The sequence below is a fragment of the Cucurbita maxima genome, unplaced genomic scaffold (genome assembly GCF_002738345.1).
Source record: "Cucurbita maxima cultivar Rimu unplaced genomic scaffold, Cmax_1.0 Cma_Scf00022, whole genome shotgun sequence".
NCBI classification, from domain to species: Eukaryota; Viridiplantae; Streptophyta; class Magnoliopsida; order Cucurbitales; family Cucurbitaceae; genus Cucurbita; species Cucurbita maxima.
The window spans coordinates 1,124,239-1,138,461 of NW_019272038.1; the positions used below are offsets into that span (position 1 = coordinate 1,124,239).

The 14,223-nt window shown below is 37.5% G+C and overlaps 2 protein-coding genes across 4 annotated transcripts in view; one reads left to right on the forward strand and one right to left on the reverse strand.

Moving 5' to 3' along the window:
• Positions 1–4,008, reverse strand: part of LOC111496188 (sucrose transport protein SUC4) — a 5,731-nt gene extending 1,723 nt beyond the window's left edge. Inside the window, exons 1-5 of one of the 2 annotated variants that reach the window (XM_023146545.1) lie at positions 3,292–4,008; positions 2,335–3,080; positions 2,027–2,090; positions 1,908–1,951; positions 7–107 (exon numbers count right to left, since the gene is read on the reverse strand). In XM_023146545.1, the coding sequence (XP_023002313.1) occupies positions 90–107; positions 1,908–1,951; positions 2,027–2,090; positions 2,335–3,080; positions 3,292–3,802 (1,383 nt within the window). In that variant the 5' untranslated portion in view covers positions 3,803–4,008 and the 3' untranslated portion in view covers positions 7–89. Of the gene's footprint in view, positions 1–6; positions 108–1,907; positions 1,952–2,026; positions 2,091–2,334; positions 3,081–3,291 lie in introns of those variants that run through there. The other variant, XM_023146544.1, reaches the window with a different exon arrangement.
• Positions 4,009–7,271: 3,263 nt separating this feature from the next.
• On the forward strand, positions 7,272–10,506 carry LOC111496135 (receptor protein-tyrosine kinase CEPR1-like). 2 transcript variants are annotated; one of them, XM_023146441.1, is made up of 2 exons: positions 7,272–9,826; positions 9,901–10,506. In XM_023146441.1, the coding sequence occupies exons 1-2, from the start codon at positions 7,372–7,374 to the stop codon at positions 10,248–10,250; spliced, it is 2,805 nt and encodes a 934-aa protein (XP_023002209.1). In that variant the 5' UTR covers positions 7,272–7,371; the 3' UTR covers positions 10,251–10,506. The 2 variants fall into 2 exon arrangements, with proteins under 2 accessions (XP_023002209.1, XP_023002211.1); XM_023146443.1 differs by having other exon boundaries at positions 9,910–10,506.
• The last annotated feature ends 3,717 nt before the right edge of the window (positions 10,507–14,223 follow it).

A 14,223-nucleotide genomic window follows, 5' to 3' on the forward strand; every position in this document is an offset into this window, starting at 1 on the left:
AAAAAAAAAAAAAAAAAAAGAGATACTCAACAAAATACGGAAAAGCTGGCAAGTGAGTTCAATTTTGCCATCACACATGAGCTTCAGCCCTAATAGAGAAGAACCCCCTTACGTAAAAAGCAAAGTTAAATGACGTATGTGGAAAGAATACATGGCTTCTGGAAATATAGTTTGTGTCTGTAAAACAAGAATATAACTGAAATTGAAGTACAAATAATAGTAATGTCAAGAAACAGATTCTTAAAAGGTAAAAAAAACCAGCCAGATCTTTCAGCTTATGCTTCACTGTTTAGGATTAAAATGTTACTACTATGGCCCCCTCAAGTCTATCATATCTTACAGATCAAAATATGTTCCTGACAATATCACCTAAGGCAAGAGCCAAATCTTTCAGCTGGATTGAATCCTAGAGAGAGGTCCACTAGAGATCAAAAAGTTTTGAAGAAACAAAACATTATGTCAAATTATTTCATTTCTATTATCATCCATTACATATTGGAAAGTGACATCAGGACTATAGATATGGACAAACTCAAATCCTTTCCTTGTGATCTTCCACATGGAAATTTAATTCATCTGGATTCCCTGAAATCCTTTCCCAAGACAAAAGTAAACTGTCTAACAGGGATATCCACAACTGGATTTTCAAGAGAAGTTTTGTCTTGGTATGTCCCAGAAAAGGTCAGCCCAAATTTGACAATCTCTCATTTAACTAAGTCAAATGATTAAAGACGGAGCACACTAACTGTATTGTTCCTCCATTTGTTCAGAATAAGACCTCTAGTATTTCCTTCTTGCATATACAAGTTGAGCGGACTCTCTTTCTCCCAAGTTAACTACAATCTTACCCCTTCCAACACTAGAGGTTTTCATGTACTTCGACCAAGATTATGATACAGTGGGTATATAGACTAAGTAGTCCCTTTAATGTAGGTTGAGCTTGTGCATAACTCAAAAATAATATGAACCAACACACTTCGAAAGTCTGTTATCAGAAAGTGCAGAACCTACAGCATCAAGTTCCTTGTCCAAAAGAGATCTATTACAAAAATATAAAATAAAAGTAACCCAGTAAACTATCATGTCCAAATAAAGATTATAAAAGAAGTTTTTCCACAGTTCTTACAATATATGACAATCAACAAAAATAAAAAAAACAGAGTTCAAAGCACACTAAATTCACCATCGAATAATGGATGGTACAAATTTGTGGATTCAAATGCAGTGCAAACCCAATCCCAATTATTAAGAATTCATTTAAAGCCAAATTTTCATCGTACTTCAGAGATTACCTCACTATAAACCATGGGACAACTTAGACAAGCATTCCACTCAAATAGTGACAAACAAAAAACAAAATATTGTCATCAAATAATAGGGAAAATTCGATAGGGAACATCTCCCACCAATAGTTGCAATTAGACAACTCCCAAATGTATACAAGATAATAATAATAATAATAGAAAAAGGTTGTGAACAAAAGAGGTCAATTAACTATATTAAAAATGAAACATTTTGTTTATAGACCTGTATACTGTGACAATGCCTATGGGATGAAAAGATGTTTCACCTCAAGCTCAATAGTAAAAGATTTAAGACTTTTATTCAGCTAAAATCCTGTTTTCGGATTGAAACTCCACCCTCAAAGTTTCGGAAACCATAGTTAAGTTTTGTCAACTATCAGCAAATAACTCATCTGAATTGTTATAAAAAATCAATTTCAAATTTTGTTTTGTTTTTAAAAAGAAGAATCCAAATCAGTGCTCTGCCCTAGGCATTCATGTTATATATTTTCTACTGGCGTTTAATAGGTTGAGAGAAAAGTCCATCAAATAACAAAGGTAATATCATTTTACTCTCGCAAAGCAAAAGAAAATTAAGAAAAAGATATGTAGGATGAGTGTCACCTGAGGAATTACTATTGCCAAGTTCAAGACACCGGCAGACAAACCTGCAAGATGCAACAACACAATAAGAAACTCTCTAGTCCTTCATTCAAACAAAGCAACATCACCCCAATCCCCACCTTGACCAAGTTGCAAAGATTCAACACGTGAGGAGATCATGGCATATGGAATGCTGTAAGTAATCTGCAATGAATTATTCCAATAGATGAATAAAAGTAATGCATAAATGGACCTTCGTGCATTATCACAAACTGAAAGAAAATTATGTTAACTAAATATTCCAAATACAATATGATATATACGTGATTTCTTGAACTCTGCATATTCATCAAATGGTAGTATTATTTGTGCTAAGGCAAGAAAGGATGGGATGGAAAGAAGATACAACATGTGCAACCACATTTTAGACAAGGAAGGAACTGCTTACTGCCAAAGGGACGCCAAGAAGAGCAAAGATAATCAATGCAGCTGATACGATACTATTTGGTGGAAGCTCATGGCCTATATAGCCCATATTGTTGGCCACATAAGTAACAACCAGGATAGAAAGGAAACATAGAGCCATAAAAATATTAGAGATTCCCCATACAAAACCAGCACCCCATTTTCTGCACAGCTTCTCCATAAGTAATGAAGTTATTCCAAGGACAACAGAGTTAAACATCAGGCCAAATGCTCCCATTCGGACTCCAGAACTATAATTCTGTCCTTCATTTGGCTTGCCACCATAAATCTCTCTACCCATCCAATCAGTATCAAATAGAATAAATGGAAACCATGCTACCCATGTCAGGGAAGTGACAAGCAAAATTACCCATATATACCCAGAGAAGTGTCTAAAAGTATGAAACAACTCCCAGAGAAATGCTTCTGAAGCATGACTTGATTGCCCCATACCGTCTTCCACTACCAGGGACGACCTGCCGCTTGAATCTAGAGAAATCTCTTGAGCTGCTGAAACACTCAAATATGTTGTAATTGCAATGAACACGACATCAATCAAGAAAGCTGACTTGAGATTTGCACAATTAACCGAGCATGCAGAGGTAAGAGTAAACGGCAAGATCTTGCACCAGCCACTAAAAGATCCAGTGGCATACCCAAAAACATTACCAATCGCCATAAATAGTGAAAAATAAGCATTTGCCACTCGATTCCTTCGATGATCCTTACCTAGACAATATTATTTTTGAAAGATGCAAGTATCTTGAGATCCACCACACAACATAAGAACTTTCATAGATTCAATTGAACGTGCCATATCCACATATTGTAACTACATGTCAATTATTAATTTACTATTACAGAAAAATCTTCTACACATGTAAACGAAATTGTATAATAACAGAGACATCAAATTCAGACGGTATACCAAACAACTTACCGGTAAGATCAGCAAGCAAAGCTCTACAAGGACCCTGCGTTAAGTTGTTAGCGACATCGAGAATCCAAAATCCAAACACAAAGAATCCAATCGCACGAGGCCTAACATCACCTCTGTCACCAAGCAACCAACCGAGGTCCGCTGAGTGACCGATAATAAGGACGGCGAGTACGATGGAAAGCGCTCCAGCTACAATGAACGGCCTCCGGCGGCCGTATCGGCTGGTGCAGCGATCGCTCATGTGGCCAACGAGCGGCTGGACAAAGAGGCCAGAAAGCGGTCCGCATAGCCATATGAGACTTGACCAAGCATGAGGAATACCAAGCTCTTGAATATAAGGAGTAAGAAGAGAGAGCTGCAAAGCCCAACCGAATTGAATTCCACATGCGACAGATGCCACGCGAAGTAACCGCTTGAGCGGAACCCTAGCTCCAAGTTGCGGTCGAGTCGGCGGTTGATTCGCTCGACGAGACGCGGTCCGGTGGCGTTCAGACGACTCGGGCATCACCATTTCCGCGCTCTACCTAGCATGCGTGGCCTCTCTGATACTCTCGCCGCCACTCTCTTGGAATCTCTGTGTGTGCGCGTAACTGACGCTGCGAATCCTCGAACGACGCAGCAGCCAGCAGTAGGAAAGGTGGCGGTTCCCGTTAGCTTCCGCAAGCTTCATCATCAACCGAAACTGCCCCTACAGTTTTCCAATAAATTACATCCATTGCCAATATTAACAAAAATATATATATATATGTTATTTGCAAGCAAACTTGAGTTTTAAGTTGCTTCAAATACAAGCAACTTACCATCAAGTTTCTTGCAACTTTAACTACCTACTCCCGAGTCATTGAAAAGTAACGTGCATCTTGTTGACATATTGTAGTGACTTTTAATTTTTTTAAGTCTTTCTTAGTCTTCCTATCTTCATGATCGTTATGATTCTGGTTCATTTATGTACTCTTTAATTTACTCGAGTATCATAACGATTCTTATTTTTAAATAATCCCTCTCGAATAGTAGGCTCGTTTTAGTAGGGCTACACGCTCTCCATGGTAGTCGCATTTTAAAATAGTGAGGCTGAAAGCAATATGTAATAGGTCAAAACATACAGTATCTACTAGCGGTGGGCTTAGTCTGTTACAGGCAGCCAACACAGCCACTCAGTTTCTAGCTCTTAAGCTCTTCATTCATACAACCTTGTCTCTCTGTTTTTTATTCCTTTTTGTGTAAGGAAGACGGTTCAAATAAGGGTTTCCATTTGGGTTTTCAACCATTTGGGTTATGAGCATCTCTTTTGATTCTCAAGCCCAATCTCTAAAAAAAAAAAAAAAAAAAAGTCACATTCAAATGTTAGCTCTAGGTGTGTGGTGACCCTTATGATCGGGGCAATTATCGCTACTGAAAGCTCTTGCAGTTGTTCCTACTCACATTTCTCGAGAGGAGGTTGGACCATATTTTCCTAATAGACGGCCGGTGGTAGCATCTCAAGTACACCAATTAGTAAACCATTTTTTACGTATGGTTCCTTTGAGAACTCTGGTAGGATTCTTTTGGTTCTTCTTTCGTACATTTTTTATTTATGGTCTTAACATTTTTCAACCTTTGATACTCCAACTGTATCTAAATACTAGCTTTGTTCAACTATGTCCACATACCCGTAAGCTCTCGAGACCCCCTCCTATCAACACCTTATGATCTTCTCAAAGATCCTTGCAAGCCTTCTCTATGAACCCAGTATTGTTGTAGAAGGTTTAGCCCGACCCAATGAATCAACTTGCCTTAAGCTTGATATTGCTCGTGACCGATATATGGATCTCTTTTTTTAAAAAAAACACTCCACCGACCTATTAAATTAGCTCAAATTGCAATTTAAATATAAAGAACCAATGATTTGTGAGTGATTGGTATAAGATTTCTTGTCAAAAGTTTGGTAGAGAATAAAAGGAAACTTAAAATAAGATCAAACACTTGCTCTATCAACATCTCTATATTTAATCCAAAGGCACTTTAGAGAACTTTTGAACATTTTTCCAATGGTTGAAACAAAATATTTGTCCATATGCAACTGCTTAACATGAACCATATACCTAATTTATTATTAATTACAACTCGAACTGAGAAAAGATCACGATGTTATCTTACGTTTAACTATAAGGACTTCAAGTTCGTACGGCGGAGCACATGGGTCTTTCTTGTATTGTCGTATGCACTTAAACCTTACACCAATTGTGTGCTTTGCAACATTACTCAAGAAACCGGTGTTTGTTTAGATATGTATCTGAATGTTTAAACATTGTAGTAAGTCTTTAAACTTAAGATTCGGATTACCTTGTTGATCGAATATCTCAAGGCAAGAACATTGTTTGAGATCGAATATCTCAAGGCAAGAACATTGTTTGAGATTCGAATCACTCCACAAGCAAGATCGATCATGTCTAGCTTGAATGATTCTTGTTGATCAAATATCTCAAGGCAAGAACACTTGCTTGAGATTCGAATCACTCCACAAGCAAGATTGATCATGTCAAGCTTGAATGATTCTACATGCAACCTAAACTACATCGACTTAGCCATAGCAACTTAGCCATGACAACTTAGCCATAGCAACTCTAAAATACATAGGCTTTATATAGCTTCAAAATGAAACTACTTAACTCTAAAATACATTAATGAAATACAATAACTCTAAATTGTAATCCACCCAAAATTTATCACATGAAACTTCATTCTTCTTCAATGTGGCATGAATTGAAATATCTTTTTGATAATTTTAACAATATTTTCTTCACATTTTCATATGCTCATATTGTATGATTGATGTCCTTTGGTTCATATCACTAATAGTGTGAGATCCCACATCGATCGAAGAAGGGAACGAGTGCCGGCGAGTACACTAGGCCCTGAAGGGAGGTGGATTGTGAGATCCCACGTTAATTTGGGAGGAGAACGAAGCATTCTTTATAAGGATATAGAAACCTCTCCCTATAAGACACGTTTTAAAACCTTGAAGGAAAGTTCAAAAAGAACAATATCTACTAGCAGTGAGCTTAGACTCTTACAAATAGACAAAAGGTTGAATATGTTAGAACATATTTAAGACCAAATTGATATAAAAGATAGGAATAGATTTGGAGTGAAAATGTAAATGGAAGCCATGATTTTGAGTGGTGAGTTGAAGGTCCAATAGAGGGTAGTGGAGAGGACAAAGGATGACCTTAATCTTAATCAAAGTGATTAATTAGGCCATTAATGACACTTCGGTTAAGAATGGATTTTGTGGTAAAAAAATGAAAGAACAAAACAAAGTAAGAATTCAGACAACATACCTGTCTTTCTATTTCTTCAGCTTCTGTTTTCAGTCAACGTTCTCTGAAGTAAAAACCAGTGAAAACCTTGATGATTTCTAGAGGTTCCTTATCAGAGTATAGAAATTTCTTAGTAGATGCGTTCGAGGCTAACGGTGATACGTAAGGGACTAAAACGGACAATAATTGCTAGTAGTAGACTTCGATTGTTACAAATGGTATTAGAGGTAGACACCAGGCGATATACCAGTGAGGACACTGAACCCCAATGGGTGGATTGTGAGATCCTATATTGATTGGAGAATAGAACGAAACATTCTTTATAAGGGTGTGAAAACCTCTTCCTAGTAGATGCATTCTAAAACAGGCCAAAGCAGACAATATCTACTAGAGATGGCTTAGGCGGTTACCAATAGTATCATCAGAGCCAGACACTGGGCAATGTGCCAGCAAAGACGTTGGGCCCCCAAGAGAGATGGATTGTAAGATCTCACAAAACATTCCTTATAAAAGTGTAAAAACCTCTCCTTAGAAAACAGATTTAAAATCGTAAAGCCGACGACAGTTTCTAGCCGGTAGTGGAGCCGGAACATAAAGTTTCTTTTTTCCCTACCTCACACTTGCTGCAAGAACCTTTTCTTGTCACCTTCTTCAAGGCTGGCTTTGTTACTGTACTGATATGCTGCTGCACTGTTTTGATCCCCATTTATATTCCTCCCATTTTGTTCTTGCTTCCTTCACCTCTCATTTCTCAGCTGGAGCTCCACCTTCTGTCACAGTTATGGCTTTTCACTCAGCTTTCTTCCTGCTTTTGTTCCTCACTTCCTCCATCTCTGCTTCTTCTCAAGCTTCTACTGCTACTTCTACTGCTGCTTCTACTTCTCCCAACCAGTCCCAGTTCTTCCTTCTCATGCAAAACACTGCCTCAGGAAAGCTCCTCACTCATTGGGATCTTTCAAGAGGTAAATCCTTCTGCAACTTCACCGGAATCGACTGCAATGACCGAGGTAGCGTCGTTCGGATGGATATCTCTGGCCAGCCTCTCTCAGGTACCTTCCCCGAAGATCTATGCTCTTACCTCCCAGAGCTACGAGTTCTTCGTCTGGCACGTACTGGTTTCCAGGGACGCTTTCCTCCAGGAATCACTAATTGTTCTCTCCTTGAAGAGCTTGACATGAGCTCCATGTATCTCAATGGAACAATCCCGGATTTGTCGCAAATGAAACAACTACGTCTGCTCGACTTATCGTACAATTCCTTCACTGGCGACTTTCCCATGTCGGTTTTCGACCTTGTGAATCTCGAGGTGCTGAACTTCAATGAGAATTACAATCTCAACTTATGGAAGTTGCCTGAGAAGATCTCCAGACTGACGAAGCTGAAATCCATGGTGTTGACAACCTGTATGTTAGACGGGGAAATCCCGAGATCGATTGGGAACATGACGTCTCTTATCGATCTCGAACTCAGTGGGAACTTTCTCAAGGGAGAGATCCCAAAAGAAATCTCCTTACTGAAGAACTTGCAACAGCTTGAACTCTATTACAATGAACTCGCAGGAAACATACCAGAGGAGTTCGGAAATCTAACAGAGCTCGTCGACGTCGACATGTCGGTGAACCTTTTAACAGGAGAGCTACCAGAATCCATTTGCAAACTCCCAAAGCTTAAAGTTCTACAGATTTACAACAATAGTCTAACAGGAGAGATCCCAAGTGTACTAGCTAACTCAACAACACTAACTATGCTATCACTTTATGACAACTTTCTTACAGGACAGATTCCACAAAAGTTGGGGAAGTACTCTCCAATGGTCGTCGTCGACTTGTCGGAAAATCGCCTGTCGGGGCCATTGCCATTGGATATATGCAGAGGAGGGGAATTGCTATACTTTCTTGTCCTGCAGAACAGCCTTTCTGGAGAAATACCAGCAAGTTTCGCCGAATGCGAGTCAATTTTGAGGTTTCGGGTTAGTTTCAATCAGTTGGTAGGAAAAATTCCTCAAGAACTTTTGGCTCTCCCCCATGTTTCAATCATTGATGTTGCTCATAATCATCTCACTGGTTCCATTTCAAGTTCTATCTCACAGGCAAGAAACTTATCAGAGTTGTTCTTGCAAAGAAACAGGATTTCTGGAGTTATCCCGCCGGAGATTTCAGGAGCAACCAATCTGGTGAAGCTTGATCTCAGCAACAATCTTCTCTCCGGTCCGGTGCCGTTCGAGATCGGCAATCTGAAGAAGCTCAATCTGGTGATGTTACAAGGAAATCAGCTGGATTCAACGATCCCTAGTTCACTCACTTCGTTGAAATCCCTCAGTGTTCTTGATCTCTCAAACAATCGTTTATCGGGGGAAATCCCAGAAAGTTTGAGTAAATTGTTCCCAAATTCTTTGAATCTTTCGAACAATCAACTTTCCGGTCAAATTCCTCTGCCTTTCATCAAACAAGGATTGGCGGATAGATTTTCCGGCAATCCGAATCTATGCATTCCACCGGCGTATTTCATTTCAACGGATCAGAAATTCCCGATTTGCTCGCGTTTTCCCTTCGCAAAACGTCTGAATTTCATCTGGACAATCGGAATTCCATTGCTCATCTTCATCACCGCCGCCGTCCTGTTCATAAAACGCCGAATCACAACCAGAAAGACCTCAGACATCGAGAACAAAGAAACCCTAACTTCGCGATTCTTCGACCAAAACTCGATTCTAGAAGCCATGGCGGAAAAGAACATCGTCGGTCACGGTGGATCCGGAACCGTCTACAAAATCGAGATCGGAAAAGGAGAAATCGTCGCCGTGAAGAGGCTATGGAATCGGAGAGCGAAACATCTCGTCGACAAGGAATTGAAAACAGAAGTCGAAACCCTAAAAACCGTACGGCACAAGAACATCGCCAAACTCTACAACTACTTTGCGGCTCTAAATTGCAGCCTTCTGGTTTACGAATATATACCAAACGGAAACCTCTGGGACGCGCTTCATAAAGGGTGGATTCATCTCGATTGGCCCACGCGCCACCGCATCGCGGTGGGAATCGCCCAAGGCCTCGCTTATCTCCACCACAACTTCTCGCCGCCGGTAATCCACAGAGACATCAAAACCACAAACATTCTGCTAGACGCAAATTACCAACCCAGAATTGCAGATTTCGGCATAGCCAAAATCCTACAAGGAGGAAAAGACTCAACCGGCTCTGTAATCGCCGGAAAAACCTCCGGCTATTTAGCTCCCGGTAAGTTTCTTCATCAATTCCATTACAAATTTCAAACCCCATTATCAATTTCCATTGAACGTTATAAATTACAGATTATACAGATTCATCGACGGCGACAACCAAATGCGATGTGTACAGTTTTGGGGTGGTTTTAATGGAGCTGATTACAGGGAAGAACCCGATTGAAGCCGAATATGGAGATAACAAGAACATTGCACACTGGATTTCGAACAAAATCGACACAAACGAACAAATTCTTGAGATTCTCGACAAAAGATTAAAAGGGTTGTTCATAAATGAGATAATTAAAGCATTGGGTATCGCAATTCGCTGTACTAAGAACAATCCAGAGCTTCGACCCGCCATGGGAGAGGTGGTTGAGCTTCTGCAAGAGGTGGATCCTTGCAAATATGATCAAGCTTCGAAGATGTCAAAAAAGTAAGAGATTATACGTACGATGTCACTAAAATAAAGTGCCCCTTTTGAGTCCAAAGTCCAAGGGGTGACTTTTTTTTTTCTTTTCTTCGTGAATTGATATTATATGTATGAATGAATTATATTATATGATAAAGATTAAGTGCTTTCTCCAACACTATGGGTAGGAAGGGAGAGTCAAAGATGACTAAGTTGTTGCCCTCTACTTGTTTTGGTTTGTAATGCCTAACAGATGAAAAACATAAGCTATGATTTTGTTTTTATCTCGATCTTTGTTCGTTTTTTTCTCTTTGACAGTGAAGACGAGTTAAAGTTGGAAACTTTTTCTCAAATTATAATGAAAAAGACTGAATTTTTGTTAATATGGTGATAAAAATACGAAAAAAATTGAGTCTTTTTCTTACTTTCTTATAAGAACATAGAAACTTCTCTTTAATAGATATGTTTTAAAACTATGAGGTTGACGGTTATATGTAATGGGTTAAAGCAGACAATATTTGCTAATGGTGGGATCGAGCTATTACAGTTGATATTAGAGTCAGGCAGAGAGCGGTGTGCCAACGAGGACTTCAGGCCCGTATAGGGGAGATGGAATGTGAGATCTCACTTTGGTTAGAGAGGGAAACGAAACATTTCTTATAAGGGTGTAGAAACCTCTCCCTAATAGAAACGTTTGAAAATCATAAGCTAAAGTAGACAATATCTATTAGCAGTGGGCCTCAAAAGAGGGTAGATTATGAGATCTCAAATCCATTAGAGATGGGAACGAACCATTTTTATAAGGGTGTGAAAACCTCTCTTTAGTACACAAGTTTTAAAATCGTGAGGCTAAAGTCAATACGTAAGGAGCTAAAACAAACAACATCTACTAGTAGTGGACTCTGTTGTTATAGTAACAAACTAGGAGACCATTAGGAACAAAAGTTAATTTAAAAAAAAATACATCAATCAATCAATGGGTCATTTAAAATTGCAAAAGTTAAAACAACTTAGACTTTCTCGATAACCCGACACGAAATTGAATGATTTAACACGAACCGAACCACAAAGTCATCCAATTGGACCCATAATAAACAATTATTCAATACCCCTTTTGTCAAAATTGTCAAAAAAAATTCCCTTCCATAAAGGGGTCCTAGAATTGAAAGATAAGATCTTGAGGGTCTTTAGTGGAAGATGGTGATTGGCCAACACGACCCTTTTTGCTTTATATTTTTTCAAAGTGGGACCCCTCAATCTAATTCAAAAAATATTCAAATAATTGACCCATTATTGTGCCCAAAAATTACCATAATATTTAACCATATAAATTATTATTATTATGACAAAATTACATCACTAAAGCTTAAAAATTGGAAGCATAATCATTATAAAATACTTTTATTTAATCATTTATAAGTGCAAACATAAGGCCTCAAATTGCTTCCATTATTATTGACAAAAACAAAGGTTATCCGTTCAGTCTATTACGTATCATCGTTAGTATTATGGTTTTAAAATGCGTCTACTAAGAAGAGGTTTCCACACCCTTATAAGAAATAGTTCGTTTCCGTCTCTAATCAATGTGAGATCTCACAATCCACCCCCCTTATGACCAACTTCCTTGCAAGCATACCATTCGGTGATTGACTTTAATACCATTTGTAACAACTCAAGCTCACTATGTTATGTATTGTCATGAGCCTCATAGTTTTAAAATGTGTCTATTAGAAAGAGATTTTCACATTCATATAAGAAATGATTCGTTTCTCTCTCCAATTGATGTGGGATCTCATAATCTACTCCCCTTGAGGGTCAACACGTCCTCGCTGCTGACTGGCTTTGATACTATTTGTAACAAGTCAAGCCTATCCTTAGCTGATATTGTATGTTTTAGTCCGTTACGTATTATCGTTAACCTCTTGATTTTACAACGCGTCTATTAGAGAGGGTTTTCAAGATTATTTCAGATTTCAAAAGACAAAAATTAAACATTCGATTTAACGAGAATCCAAAGACGAATGATGCTCGTGACTAATTTTGTTTCTCCAAATAAAATTATTTTAATGACAAATTATTTACTAAATCTATCCCAACGTGTAAATGGAATAACAAAAAAGCAAGTCGCTTTAAAAATAAGAAAGAAACAAAATTTAAAAGACAGCCGTTATCATATTTTCAACATTTTTTAAAATAAATATTTTTTTTAAAAATAAATAATAAATAATAAATAATAAATAATAATAAAGATGATGCCTTTATGGGTTTGTTGGAAGAATGAGATTCATGGAGGCATCTGTTGCAATTGCCAATGTGGAGAATCCATTAAAACTTTGACCAAAAGGAATAGTTTATTTATTTATTTATTTATTTATTTAAATAATTTTAAAGTGGAAAAAAAAAAATCTCCAAGGTTCCAAATCTTTAATTATTTCAATTTTAAAAGCATTATCTTAATAAAAAAATATTAAAAATATTGTATTTTACATCGGTCGATCTTACCGAGTTGAATACTAACTTTTCATAAGAATAATTTTGACCTAACTAAACTTTATTCCTCATATACCTAAATCGTAAGGCATCTATTTTTTATACCGACGTGTAAAGCTTCGAATCCTTTTACTCCATGTTATGAACACTCAATCAGGTTTGTCAAGAACGAGCTGACGATTACAGTGAAAGTGGTTGACTTCAGTTCCTGAGCCTCAAAAGAAAGTTCCTACAACAGCCAAAGGTCACAATCGTATTTGGCCTATTACGTATCGTCGTCAGCTTCACATTTTTTTCAACGCATTTGCCGGATAGAAGTTTCCACACCCTTATGAGGAATGTTTCGTTTTTCTCTCCAACCGATGTGGGATCTTACAATCCACCACCTTGGGGGTCATTGTTCTCATTGGCACACCGCTTGGTGTGTAGTTCTGATACCATTTGTAAGAGCCCTAACTCACAACTAGCAAATATTGTATGTTTTTTACCCTTTATGTATTGTCGTCAATCTCATGGTTTTAAAACTCGTCTCCTAATAAGAAGTTTCCACACCCTTATGAGGAATGTTTCGTTTTTCTCTCCAACCGATGTGGGATCTTACAATCCACCATCTTGGGGATCATTGTTCTCATTGACACACCGCCTGATGTTTAGTTTTGATATCATTTGTAACAGCATTAACCCACAACTAACAAATATTGTATGTTTTGACCCATTACGTATCGTCGTCAGTCTCACGGTTTTAAAACACATCTCACAAGGAGAAGTTTCCATTCCCTCTCCAACCGATGCAGGATCTTACAGGCCAGTGTTTAGCTCTAATACTATTTATAACAGCTCTAATCCACAACTAGCAAATATTATATGTTTTGACCCATTACATATCGTTATCAGTCTCACAGTTTTAAAACACATTTTCCAATGAGAAGTTTCCACACCTTTATAAAGAATGTTTCATTCCCCTCGCTATCTGATATGAAATCTCAGAGCTCCATCCGAGATTCTTCAAGGATATCAAATTTCACCCCACATCTCTTTCAAAAAAAAAGCAAAAAAACCCATTAACTTAATTTAAAAAATAAAATTGAAAATAATAAATAAAAAAAATAAATAAGTGTGTAGTGACACAAGCAAATATAAATATAAATATGAAGGGACAATAATTATGTATTCCATTAAGGAAAATCAAGCAACTAATAAGAGAGTCAATTTCTAGATTCATATAATGGTATTTGGTGATATTATACTTGGAATGCATTACAAATAAAAAAATATTAATTAATATTAATTAAACATATTTTAAATATTTTTAATTTCAAAATGGTTTGTGGGGATATTTTTCCATATTCTCAAGGGACATTCAAATGTACTTTTATTTTTTTTTATTATAAAAATTTATTGTCCTCAAACTTTATATTATATTTTTATATAGCTTTATTTAATATAAATATCCACGAAACGTCCATTAATTCTAGTACGCTGCTCATCCGTCCATTTAATAAGTTGATGGT